Below are 13,921 nucleotides of genomic sequence, written 5' to 3' on the forward strand. Positions count from 1 at the left end.
CAACCCCAACCCACCTCAGTCAATGTAGCACTGTCATGGCTGTCTTAAAAAAAAATGTCAAATAGCCCCAGTCCCCTGATCTATCTCCGTAACTCTGCAAAACATTTCTCTGAAGTGGTGAACTATATTTTTCAAACTTTTTCACGAAGCCAGCTTCCATCACGTTTTCAATCAGCACGTTTCAGATCATAAATTCACTCTCCATCTTCTCCCCACTTTTTTGCTTGTTGAACCTTGAAACAGTTTCTCCTTATTTACTGTGTCAAATACCTTTGTGATTTTGAAAATCTTGTTTAAATCTCTTCGAATAGAGAAGGTTGGGCAAGCAACCTTAGCTTTCAATGTAATTATTTACTTCATTATGCAGTCATTGTTGATTTGTAAGTAGCCATTTTGAGTACAGTTGACAAGGAGGCAAAGTATCTTTTGGTTTCTTGTGTAAGAGATAATTAACTTAAAACTTCAAACCCAGCCATTATCCTCTGGACAAGGGATTAGATTACTATAAGTACTTGAATCTCTCTGAGATTCCCTGCCTTGAAGCAGTTTGACAACTAAAATATGCCAGTGAATTGTAAAATGATATAGAGGAATGCAGATTGCCGACTGACGAGTTCCAAGTTCAAAGGTAAGACTCCAGTCTTTCAGTCTGAATAAAGCCAGCTGATAGTGCAGGAGTATTATTTGATGCAAATATTGAATGAGAGTCTTGTGGCAGTGGTAGTGTCTCTACCTCTCAGAATTGCAGAGTCACAGCATTGTCACAGCTCAGGAAGAGGCCATTCATCCCTTTTCGGCTAGTCTCTTTTCGGCCAGAGACCAGGTTCAAGTCCCACCTTCTTCAAAATTATGCATTGAGATCTCCGGGTAGGAAATATCTTCAAAACCATGAGGGAGTCAGTCGAGAAGTTGTTCCTATTGGTGAAAAGATTGAGGACAACAAGGTACAAATCTAAGTTGATTATTCATTCAAGGGATGAGGTCATCACTGCCTAGTCCAGCATTTATTGCCCATTCCTAATTGCCCAGAGGGCAGTTGAGAGTTAACCACATTGCTGTGGGTCTGGTGTCACATGTAGTCCTGACCAGGTAAAGATGGCCGTTTCTGTCCATAAAGGACATTAGTGAACCAGACTGATAAAAGAAACAATGGCAACATGACAACCTCATCATCCAATGAGAGGTTGGAATCTGCAACGTGCTATCTCAGAGTGTCACAGACTCCGAGAGATCTACAGCATAGGAAAAGACTATTGTGTCAAAACCAAACACCTAACTATTCTAATTCCATTTTCCAACATTTGGCCCATAGCCTTGTATGCATTGGCTTCACAAGCGAACATTGAAACACTTTTAAAATGTTTTGAGGATTTCTGCCTCTATCACCCTTTACAAGCAGTGACTTCCAGATTCCCCGCCGCCCTCTGGGTGAGAATGTCTTTTCTTACATCTGCTCAAAACCTTCTGCTCCTCGGAAGGCTAGTGTGGTGGAGGAAGGTTCAATCAAAGCTTTCAAGAGGCGATTGGATTGTTATCTGAAATGGAAGAATGTGCTGGATTATGGGGAGAAGGCAAGGAAGTGACACTAAGTCAGTTGCTCCTTTGGAGAGCCACTACTAATGCAATAGGCCAAATGGTCTTCTCCTGTGCCGTAACCATTCTGCAGTAATTTTTCAAAATTGTGGAATCCTATTATCCGGCTTGACTCCAACGCACAGTTGTGTTATGTCCTGGGGATTAGCAGTCCAGGATCTCGTAGCAGGCAGGAAAAGAGATGAATATATGTTTCTAATCAAGTGATTACAACAGTTGGAGACTTTATATAACTTACCGAGAACACTCAGCTTCTATTATGAGCTGCTCATTGAAGAGTTTTCATCACATTGACCATAACTGCTTCGCTACAACACACTGCTCAGTGTGGTGACTGCAATATACTGTTCAAGTTATGAATTCAAGAAATAAACATGTGAGAATCTAAATTTTACTGACATGAACATGTGTGTGTTTGTGTAATACGTGTTACTTAGCAGACTTTGTTCAGGAAAAAAACTATGAAATTCAGATGATTTTGCAAGATAGCTTGCCTCAGACATGTGGAAATGAAAATCCAGAGTAGGATCATAGATGGGAGTGATTCCTCTCAGTTTTGTCCCGAGTTTGTTCCTGCTAATTTTTGAATACGATTTATGTTATGAGACAAGCTTGCATATTTAAAGTATTATATTTGAAACAGCTCAATAGCCATATCAAAAGTTCGCTTCATCCACTGAAATCACCATTATTACTATCAGCCTCTTGGGATGAATGTGGATTGAAGATTAGTTAATTGTGTAGAACTTGGGGTTAAATGTAGGTCACCAACTGGGTTTAATTTCTTAAGGTTGGGCAGTCACTTAGGTAATTGTGTATTTGGGGCATATTAACAGATGTGACAGTTTTAGGATTTGCTTAAATAGGTGACTTGTGAATAAGTCGTTCCGATTATCCCTAAGTCATTATGTACCTAAACTGGGATTAATTGATGATTTTCAGTTCACAAGCTATTTACCTATCCACTTGGCAGGTCCATCAAATGGCAGATAGCAGAAAATACTGAACAAAGACAAGCATTGTACAGATGTTTGCAAATGTGATAAAAGGCCTGTGTAGTATATGAGTAATAACACAGTAATTGCTGTTCCTTCTCTCTGAATAAGGGATTGTTCAGTTGGATGGGGACTTCGATGTAAAGAGTGAGGAGTTTGTTTCAGGCAGTTTCTGTACTGACAAGTACAAGCTGATGATAGAACACTTGATCTATTGGAATTGTCTATAGTTGTTACTGGAGGGAATGACAAGAGACAGTCCATTATAATTCTCTGCAATGAAAGCAACACGAGAAAGGAAGTGGTGCATTAAGATTGACAGAACGGCAGTGAGTGAACCCATTGGCTTGCTAGACTGATAGGGGATTGAAGAAGTTATACAACATAGAACATAGAACGTAGAAAAGTAAAGCACAGAACAGGTCCTTTGGCCCACGATGTTGTGCCGAGGATTAATCCTAATGTAAAATAAAATAACTTAACCTACACACGCTCAATTCACTGCTATCCATGTGCATGTCCAGCAGTCGTTTATATGTCCCTTATGACTCTGCTTCTACCACCACCGCTGGCAACGTATTCCATGCATTCACAACTCTCTGCTTAAAGAACCTTTTTCTGACGTCCCCTCTATATCTTTCTCCTAATATCTTAAAACTATGGCCCCTCGTACCAGTCCATCCTGCCCTGGGGAAAAGTCTCTGGCTATCGATTCTATCTATTCCTCTCATTATCTTGTACACCTTGATCAAGTCTCCTCTCTTCCTCCTTCTCTCCAGAGAGAAAAGTCCAAGCTTAGTCAACCTTTCTTCATAAGACAAGCTCTCCAGTCCAGGCAGCATCCTGGTAAACCTTCTTTGCACCTTCTCCAAACCCTCTGTATCTTTCCCATAGTAGGACAACCAGAACTGGACACAATATTCCAAGTGTGGTCTCACCAGGGACAGGTAGAACTGTAGCAAAACCTTGCAGCTCTTAAACCCGATCCTCCTGATAATGAAAGCCAAAACGCCGTATGCTTTCTCAACAACCCTATCCACTTGGGTGGCAACTTTGAGGGAGCTATGCACTTGCACACCCAGATCCTTCTGTTCCTCCACACTACCAAGAATCCAGTCTTTAATCCTATATTCAGCATTCAGGTTCAACCTTCCAAAATGCATCACTTCGCATTTATCCAGGTTGAACTCTATTTGCCATTTCTCAGCCCAGCTCTGCATCCTGTCGATGTCGCGCTGCAGCCTGCAATAGCCCTTGATACTATCAGCGGTACCTCCAACCTTTGTGTCATTTGCAAAGTTACTAAGCCACCCCTCAACCTCCTCAACGAAGTTAATTATTAAAACTACAAAGAGCAGAGGCCCAATAACATAGCCCTGTAGGACCCCACTCAGCACTGACCTCCAGGCAGAATACTTTCCATCTACAACCACTTTCTGCCTTCTGTCAGCCAACTAATTCTGAATACAGATAGCCAAATCTCCATGTATCCCATACCTCCTGACTTTATGAATTAGCCTACCATGGAGAACCTTATCAAATGCCTTGCTGAAGTCCATATACACCACATCCACTGCTTGACTGTCGTCAATCTGTCTTGTCACCTCCTCAAAGAACTCAATAGGATTTGTGAGGCATGACTTGCCCCTCACAAAGCCATGCTGACTGACTTTAATAACGCTATGCTTTGCCAAATAGTCATAAATCCTGTCCCTCAGAAGTCTTTCCACAACTTTGCTGACCACAGACGTAAGACTGACTGGTCTGTAATTGCCAAGGATTTCCCTATTCCCCTTCTTGAAAAGAGGAACAACATTCGTCTCCTTCCAATTCTCCGGTATGACTCCTGTGGAGTGTGAGGAGGCAAAGATCTTCACCAGCGGCTTAGCAACCTCCTTTCTTGCTTCCTAGAGCAGCCTACAATAAATCCGGTCTGGCCCTAGGGACTTAACAATCTTAATGTTTGCCAAAATTTCGATCCCATCAACTTCATCAATCTTGATCTGGTCAAGCCTGTATCCCAGCTCCTCAAAGTTCTCATTTTCAACAAGATCTCTTTCCTTAGTGAAAACCAAAGCAAAAAAACTCATTTAGGGCTTCCCCTATCTGCTGAGACTCCACGCACAAGTTCCCTACGCTATCCCTGATCAGCCCTACCTTCTCCCTGATCATTCTCTTATTCTTCACGTATGAGTAAAGCGCCTTTGGATTCTCCCTAATCCTTCTTGCCAAGCCTTTTTTCGTGCCCCCTCCTGGCTCTCCTCAGTCCATTTCTGAGCTCCTTTCTAGCGAGCCTGTAATCCACTAAAGCTGTGCTAGATCCTTGCTCCCTCCACCTTACGTAAGCTGCCTCCTTTCTTTTAACGAGAAGCTCCTCTGTTCTCATCATCCAAGGTTCCTTAATCTTACCCCTTTGTACCTGTCTCAGAGGAACGATAGCGTCATAATTTCCTTTTTCCCAATTAAATATCTTCCCTCGGTAACTGTTCCTTTCCCTCTCGAAGGCTATACTAAATATAAGGCAGTTGTGGTCACTGTCACCAAAGCGCTCTTCTACCGCGAGATCTGACACCTGTCCTGGCTCGTTGCCAAGCACCAAATCCAAAACAGCCTCTCCCCTGGTTGGTCTGTCTACATACTGAGTAAGGAAATCCTCCTGAACACACCTGACAAACACAGCTCCATCCAAACCACCTGCACTAAGGAGGTTCCAGTAAATATTGGGAAAATTGAAATCACCCATTACAACAACCCTGCTACATCTGCATTTTTCCAAAATCTGCTCGCCTATGAGATCTTCAAACTCTCTACTGCTATTAGGGAGTCTGTAGAAAACCCCTAATGAGGCGGTTGCTCCCTTGCTGTTCCTAACTCCCATCCATATTGACTCAGTAGAGAAACCTTCCTCAACAACCTTCCTTTCTGTTGCTGTGATGCACTTTCTAATTAGCAATGCTACACCCCCTCCTCTTTTTCCACCCTCCCTGTTCTTTTTAAACGTTCTAAACCCTGGAACATCTAGCAACCATTCCTGCCCCTGTGAAACCCACGTCTCCATTACGGTCACAACATCATAGCCCCAAGTACTGATCCATGCTCTAAGTTGATCACTCTTATTTCTGACACTCCTTGCGTTAAAGCAGACACACTTGAACTGATTCCTTTGTTTCATCGCGTGAGAAACCTTCCCGAAAGATTTGCTACATCCTGTTACTGTCCCATCTGCAACTGACCCCTCTCAGATATGTGGCTCTGATTCCCACCCCCTTGGCAAACTAGTTTAAACCCTCCTGAACCACACGAGAAAATCTCTCACCCAGGACATTTGTGCCCCTCCAGTTCAGGTGCAACCCGTCCTTCATGTACAGATCATACCTACCCCAGAAGGTATCCCGATGGTCTAGGTATCTAAAGCCCTCCCTCCTGCACTAGCCTCGCAGCCACGTGTTAAGCTGCATTCGCTGACTGTTCCTCACCTCACTATCTCTTGGTACCAGTAGCAAGCCTGAGATCTCTACTCTACTCGTCCTGCTCTTCAGCTTCCATCCTAACTCTCTGTAGTCACTTTTCAGATTCTCAATCCCTTTCTTGGCTGTATCATTGGTGCCAATATGTACCACGATTTCTGGCTGCTCACCCTCCCCCTTCTGAATCCTGTAAACCCGATCGGCGACATCCCGGACCCTGGCACCGGAGATGCAACATACCTTCCCGGAGTTCCATTCCTGACCACAAAATCTCCTGTCTATCCATCTAACTATTGAGTCCCATAACACTAGCGCTTTTCTATTCTCCCCCTTCCCTTCTGAGCCACAGTGCCAGGCTCAGTGCCAGAGACCTGACAACTATGGCTTTCCCCTGGTAGGCCGTCCCCATCAGCAGTACCAAAACGGTATACTTATTGCTGAGGGGAACGGCCACAGGGGATCCCTGCTCTGACCTTCGGTTCCCTTTCCTCCCCCTGACTGTAACCCAGGTGTCCTTATCCTGTGTCTGGGGAGTGACCACCTCCCTGTACATCCTCTCAATTTCTCCATCAGCCCCCCGGATAATCCGTAGTTCATCCAGCTCCAGCTCCAGTTCCCTAACTTGGTTTTCAAGGAGCTGGAGTTGGATGCACTTCCCGTAGATGTAGTCAGCAGAGACATGTGAAGTGTCTCTCACCTGCCACTTTCTGCAGGATCTCACCCACTTAAAAACTTTCCGGCAGCCCTCATTTCTCTCACCCTCTCTCCTCACTGCTCTGCTCAAATAATGTTTTTTACTCACCTCCCCAGCGGTCCTTCGCTCCTCCCTCGCACCTCTCAGCAAAAAGTTCTTGAAGAAGGGTCTGAGTACTGTATCCAGTTCTGGTCTCCCACTTATAGGAAGGATATTATTAAGCTGGAGAGGGTTCAGAAGAGATTTACCAGGATGTTGCTGGGAATGGAGAGTTTGAGTTAGAAGGAGAGGCTGGATAGGCTGGGACTTTTTTCACTGGAGTGTCAAATGTTGAGAGGTGACGTTATAGAGGTTTATAAAATAATGAGGGGTACAGATAAGGTGAATGGCAGGTATCTTTTCCCTAGGGTGAAGGATTTCAAGACTAGGTGACATATTTTTAAGTGAGAGGAGAAAGTTTTAAAAGTGACATGAGGGGCAGGTTTTTTACGCAGAGAGTGGTTCGTGGCTGGAATGAATGTCCAGAGGAAGTGGTGGATGCAGGTACAGCTACAACATTTATGACATTTAGATAAGTACATGAATAAGAAGTGTTTGGAGGGATATAGGCCAAGTGCAGGCAAGTGGGACTAGTTTAGTTTGGGATTATGTTCGGCAAGGACTGGTTGGACCGAAGGCAAGAGTGTGGCGCTGGAAAAGCACAGCAGGTAGGCAGCATCCGAGGGGCAGGAGAATCGACTTTTTGGGTATAAGCCCTTCACCTTATACCCAACATCTGATCTCCAACATCTTCAGTCCTCACTTACTCTGGTTGGACCAAAGGGTCTGTTTCTGTGCTGTATGACTCTCTCAGGGTCACTGGACTTGAAACATTAACTCAGTTGGTCTTTCACTGACGCTGCCAGACCTGCTGAGCTTTTCCAGCAATTTCTGTTTTTGTTTGAGTAGACATTCGCTGGTTTTGCAGTTTAAAATCAATCTCCCACAAAACAATATAGACAATTCTTAAGAAACGTGACAGGGTGGGAGAATATTTCCATTAATTTAGCAGTTTAGAGCAAGAGCGGTCTCAGTCTCGGAATAAGTGGTTGCACGTTCAGGAGAAATGTCTTCATTCAAATGATTGCGAATGTTTGGAATCATCTTACCTGTGGATGCTCAACTATCGGCCATAAACTGTCCTGCAATCTTTGGTTTTGCGAAGATTTGTTTCGCAATAGATATTCAGATACTGTGGACAATTGGTGGCAGGCCAGCCAGGGTTTTGTTAAATTGCAGATCAAGCTCAAAGGGCTGAATGGCCACCTGTTTGTCCCTGTTTCTCACGTTGTAATCAGAAGGCACTCTGGGATGTTAGGATTCTGCACAATCAGAGTGAATTAGACAGCCGTATAGAAGCAGTTAGGGTCAGTCACTAATAATCAAGGCCAGCGAGTGGAGTGTGTTTCTTCTGATTTGAATCAAGCGATGATCCTTTCTAACTGTGACCGCGCGTCGCTCTTAGTTTGATTGTACAGTCGGTTCTGCTATAGCTAGCATTTCTTCACTGTGAATTGGCTATAACGCGATTGAATAATTTAGACCATTACATGTCGAAGGTGAATGTTCCTTACATGTATTTGCTATAACATGATTCAGGTTCCATTGATCTAAATGGTGCTGCTATTTCACGATTTTCTTATAACACACAGAAATGGAACTATCATGTTCTATCAGAACAGACTGTAGTTTTGATGGCCCTGTTAGATTGTAGAGCATGAGACAGGGGAATTGGCTTGCTACTGATACCAACAATCATAGCAGCGGTAAGTGAGGGAGCAGTATCCAGTGACTTAAAGTATAAAACAATCCAGAATTGGCAGCTGTAAATTGACTGAGTACAATGCAGTCAACATCCTGATGAATGTGCGCTCCAGACAGCAAGGTCAGAATCTTTAACAATTCCTGGTGTTTGCAGGTTCCATACCAGGACAGATTCCAGGACCCACTGGAGCATTACAAAGTCGATGAAGTGGAGATTGATGTAAGTTGCACATTTATTTACCAGTGTCCTCAGTAAGATTATTTCCACAATGCTGGACTCTGACATGGCTCGACAGCAAGGGTTTAACAGGCTAACTCACTCTGTACGGTTTTGGTCTTGTATTAAGCTGTTGATATCCTATTGGCAGCAACTTGCCATCTTAAACCATGTCCGAGGGATTCTGTTGGTACCAAAGGGTTCACTGGGGCGGGGGGGGGGGGGGGGGGGGGTAGAGTAATTGCACAACTTGAAACCTGGGAAAGAGGAAGAATAATGTCCAATTAGAACAAAGACTAGGCCTTCTTGGGAGGGTGTGGGTGTGGGATTCATGTCCACTGTCCCCCAACATTTGTAGCTGGACATGGGGGAAAATTACACCCCACAGAGAAAGCAGGAAGAAATTATTGGGATTTCATGTTTTCCTTCCTATCCTACATAATATCAAAATGTTATGATCTCCAGATGTCTCAGTTGGTTGATATACTGCTCTGTGTGTGATTGGAACTTTCCAAGATGTAATGTTCATGAAAAGTGAACTCCAGGAGATGAGAAGGGCTCAGCGTGGGGCTTTGGCGCAAAGGCGATGGTGAGGTTTGGCAGGGACAGGGTTGGGTGATTAGCTGGGTTTTTGGCTTTTGTTTCTTTAAGCTGACGATCCCGTTTTTGGACAATGAAGAAAATTGGGCAGCCTTCGGTGCATTTGGCTCAATGATGATGCCTCCACAGCCGAATGGCTTGCTGCCACTCTTTGCTCGCTTTTGGAGGACTGACCATTTTGGGGTGAACGTAGACCATTGAAATGAACCTATATCTGAACAAGTGCCTACAAAAGTTGAGAACATGTTGAGCGATGGAGGGTACCACTATCCTGAGACTCGCAAGTGTATCCCCAGCATTGCGTGTTATTTCTCCTGTGAGGCAGGAGCAGGGGGGTGGGGAATCTTGCCTCTTTTCCTCTGAACAGTATCTGGTGATGAATTGGCGATCAAAATCTCAATGACTCATGCTGAAGTTACCGACAAACAATCTGTTGTTAAATGGATCTAAGCAAGCTGGTAGTATAAACCGAGACACCAATTATTTTCTTGGTGAAGATTTGTTCACAGAATGCAGCATTGCAGATAGAAACATGGAAACATAGAATATAGGAGCAGGAAGAGGCCATTCAGCCCATCGAGCCTGCTCCACCATTCAGTATGATCATGACTGATCATCCAACTCAGTTCCCTGTTCCCCATATCCTTTGATCCCTTTAGTTCGAAGAACTATGTTTAACTCCTATCAAATATCTCCACCTTCTACCTATCAAAGTCCCACGGTAGCAGCTGTCTCTTTATGCACACTTTTGAGAAAGCTAATACCTAATGAACCAAATTAATTAGTTCACAGCCCCTTAAATAAAGATGAAATTCTAAAGGAAACTTACCTAATTAAATTAAAATTTGGTTTTGAAAGGAGATTAGAAACTCCCAGCCCGTGTGGTGCCCACCAGTGGTGGAAAGTGTGCTCCCTTGCCAGGTAGCCAGTCACTTCTAATGACTTCCTCCACAACCCAGTACCTAGAAGTGATAGTGGCCACCTTGACAAGGTTCCCTCGTCCACAACCAGTACCCAAAGATCTGGAGCGTGGAGCTGTATTGCAACCAGGTATTGATGAGAACACTCTTTTTTTGGTGTTCAAGATTCTTAATCAGTCCCTACCCTCCACATGTTTATGATTAACCATAACAATAGAATGACTGTAACATTAGGTAAAAACAATGACTGCAGATGCTGGAAACCAGATTCTGGATCAGTGGTGCTGGAAGAGCACAGCAATTCAGGCAGCATCCGACGAGCAGCAATGACTGTAACATTATTCATGTTCACACAATCTAATCATTTGCAGCAGGAGCCATTTCTGTGGATGAATTTAGAGAGGTAGCACAGTGTTAATTAATTACATCTGATGCCTGCAAGATTTGCAAATGTTTGCCTTATTGCACTCTCCGTCAGAAGTCCGCCCGAACATTGACACCATTTTCCTTATGTTTTTGGGAAACAGAAACTGCTGGGCCGACTTTGTGAGCAGAGCAAGAACCAGCGGGAGCAGGAGAAATGGGTCCTGCAGCTTCGGAAGGAGAAGGTACCTTAATATTTCCTAGCTCCCTGGATCGTTTCCTCATGTCCGCTTTCTTGGAGCATCGCTAGAGGAGGGCCCTTTGTCCACATTGTTCATTGTGCCTTTTCTGGTCAAAAGCTTTGGTAACTTGCAACATGTCCAGAGTTGAATCGTACTTGGACAACTGGCTAGATTGTGGACACCTTGTAGGTTGACTTCAGACATTGTTAACATAAATACTTCTAAGGTTTGAGAAATGAACATGAGCAGCAATATATTTTACATTTATTGTAGTTGTAGACTGTTTTGCCTTGAAGGATCAAAGATGACAAGCAGTCATGTCAGCTGTGTTGAGCTGCGTTGTAAACTGGATCTGAATATTAACTATTTATGTGCCATTTTGTCCATGATATCTCTACTCTCTCCATCTCTATCTCTCTGACTCTTTCTCTGTCCTCCTCTCTTTATCTCTCTCTTCCTCTCTATGCATCTCTCCTTCTCTCTTGACTCTTCTCTCTCTCTATCCTCTTTCCCTCTTTTCTTGCTTTCTCAGCTTCAGATGGATTCCCTATTTTAAACAAGGTAGAGTTTTTATGTACTCTAGCAAATAGCACACGTGCGACTGCAGTCACCCCAAACACTCTTGATAAAAGTAGGATTATTCTGTGAGTGGAGAATAATTCCATGGTACAAATGAGGATGGTTTCTGGGTTGATTGATGGGTGGGGAGGAGGCTGTGGGGTGACCCACTCACTTGCATTCAGGACAGAACCTGCACTTAGCCACAGCACGTTTATTCAGTCTTTGTCCTTTCTACTGTTGAGGTTCCTCAATGTTCCCATCTGTTCCCTCAGCTATAGAGAAGAACGAGTGTCTGTTTTGTTTTTAATGGTGGTTGAACCTGATTCAAAGGGTTTCCTTGGCTGTTCCTTCCATACTCCAGGAATCCCTGGAAAGTGCCTTGGAGAAAACCCATCGGGAGATGGAGATGTACCCTAACCAGCCAGGTTACACTGAGCAACTCGTACAGAAAAAAGAATCTCTGCAGAATCAGTTGATCAACATTCGTGGGGAGCTCTCGCAAGCAACCACGGTATGGGAGCTGAGTTACCGCGAGGTTACGAGGGGTGGAGGTGGGGCGGCGGAGGGCTAGGGGTGGGGGTGGGGCCGCAATTATGTTTGACCCGCGCGGCTTGACTGTCTTGGCAGTCTTGGGAGTTCAGCACTTTGTCTAATCGAGTGTGCTGGAAAGGAGCTTGTCTTCGCTAGATTATGCCAGCATGTTGCTCTGTGTTCGTACCTTGCCCGGTTGATGGAAGCAAATTCGGAACAGAGACTGGCCCGGGCAAGAGTGCTTCAACAGCTTTAAAAGCAAGACAAACGTAGCTGCCCCCACAACAGGTGAACCAGACTGCATTTGCGCGGTTAGCAACAGAGTATAAGCAATGCTGAGCCATTTCAGTGGCAAGCAAGCTCCACCTCCAAGGCCTTGAGTCCCTGTTTATTACCATAGTCATGGTTAATCACTGACAATGTCTATGAAGTTGGTCGCCAATTATGGATGTAAAAGCACCCCCTTAGTTATGGAATGTACTTGTTTCTTTCATGACGCGTTGAGATTTTTCACAAGGAAATAGTATTGACTTGTATTCTGGTCCTGCTTTGTGCGTTGCATGCATTTTAGGCCTTTGCAAACACAAAGATGGAGTGCGATGCCCTCAAAATGGAGCTGTCCATCATTCACAATGACTTATGGGAGCAGCTGAACAGCCCCATGGGAATGCAGGTAACACTGCCATAAACTCATAAGCAAAGGTAATCTGGTAAAATAATCAATAATCATCCACATCGAGGAAACATAGGAGAGGACTAGGTGTGAGGTTAGCCCATTAAATCTTCTCGCCCATCCTAATTCATCAAGATAAAGTCAACTGTAACTGTGCAATCACACCTCTAAATGATTTTGAATTTCGCTTCATAGCACTTTCCGCTCCTAAGGAGGAAGCTAATCGAGGGTGTGATTTCAGTCAATGTGTAGGAAATGAGTCTGACCCGGGTTTATGATCGTTTTACAGGATGAGGTGGGGCACAAGCACATTCAGAAGGAGCTGTGGAAAATCCAAGATGTCATGGAGGGACTACGGAAGTCTTATCCCGACCGAATTTCAACGGAGCCCCTTAAACAGCACGGTATGGCAATTCCCAGCGTGTGGGCAGGGGGTGGGCATCAGGGGCCAGCATGGCAAGATATCTCACAGCTCGAGGACTGAGGCTCCAGAAGGGCTCTGTACCCGGGTTAGGAGGGAAGGACCACTATGCTTGGGTCTGGGGGCCCAGACCATTAGACCTCAGAGCAGAAATAGTCCATTCAGCCCATTGAGTCTGCTCTGCCATTCAATGACATCATGGCTGATCCAACGATCCTCATCTCCATTTTCCTGTGTTTTCTCCATAACTCTTGATTCCCTTCCTGATTAAAAATCTACCTGTCTCAGATTTGAATGTATTTAATGACCCAGGCTTGACAGTAATGACTGCCACAGACTTACTTCCTTCTGAGAGAAGAAGTTCCTCTTTAATTGTGTCTTAATACTCTAAGATTATGCCTTGACCAAGAACAACACGAGGGTCTGCAATTTCTCTCCCTGGCCCTGGTAGATGGGACATTACCATTGTGGGCAGACAGTGCAGGGCAGTGTGCTGGTGAAATGTGAACTCGATATGGGTCATCACGAAAAGTGGAATCCCAGTTACCGACTTGCTTCCAAAAGTATGTACAGCGTGTTCACTTCAGCCTGATTTCAGGATAAACCATCCTATTCATCAAGTTCTGTACTGGGATAATTCATTAGTAACACTCTGCACAGTTCTCTTGACAAGACCTGAATTACTGCTTTCAGGAATTCAAAGGTGCCAACCTCAGATCAGTGGTAGCACCTGGAGTCAGTTCAAGTTCCACTCTAAGTGTTGAACACGTAATCTAGGCTGACATTCCCAGTGCCATAGTGAGGGAGTGCTGCAGTGTTGGTCGTTCTGTCTTTCGGGTGA

General features: G+C 44.4%; 1 protein-coding gene across 18 annotated transcripts in view; it reads left to right on the top strand.

Moving 5' to 3' along the window:
• The window catches only part of plekha6 (pleckstrin homology domain containing A6), a 341,146-nt gene that overhangs the window by 300,283 nt on the left and 26,942 nt on the right, over positions 1-13,921 (top strand). For 17 of the 18 annotated variants that reach the window (XM_043716433.2, XM_087973474.1, XM_087973473.1 and 14 more), the window contains 5 exons: positions 8,707-8,772; positions 10,817-10,897; positions 11,817-11,966; positions 12,558-12,659; positions 12,949-13,063. In XM_043716433.2, coding sequence (XP_043572368.2) covers positions 8,707-8,772; positions 10,817-10,897; positions 11,817-11,966; positions 12,558-12,659; positions 12,949-13,063 — 514 coding nt within the window. The remainder of the gene's footprint in view (positions 1-8,706; positions 8,773-10,816; positions 10,898-11,816; positions 11,967-12,557; positions 12,660-12,948; positions 13,064-13,921) is intronic. The other variant, XM_087973480.1, reaches the window with a different exon arrangement.

This window comes from Chiloscyllium plagiosum, unplaced genomic scaffold (assembly GCF_037043375.1).
Source record: "Chiloscyllium plagiosum isolate Xiang-an unplaced genomic scaffold, Cpla_swu_hap1 HiC_scaffold_26, whole genome shotgun sequence".
NCBI classification, from domain to species: domain Eukaryota; kingdom Metazoa; phylum Chordata; class Chondrichthyes; order Orectolobiformes; family Hemiscylliidae; genus Chiloscyllium; species Chiloscyllium plagiosum.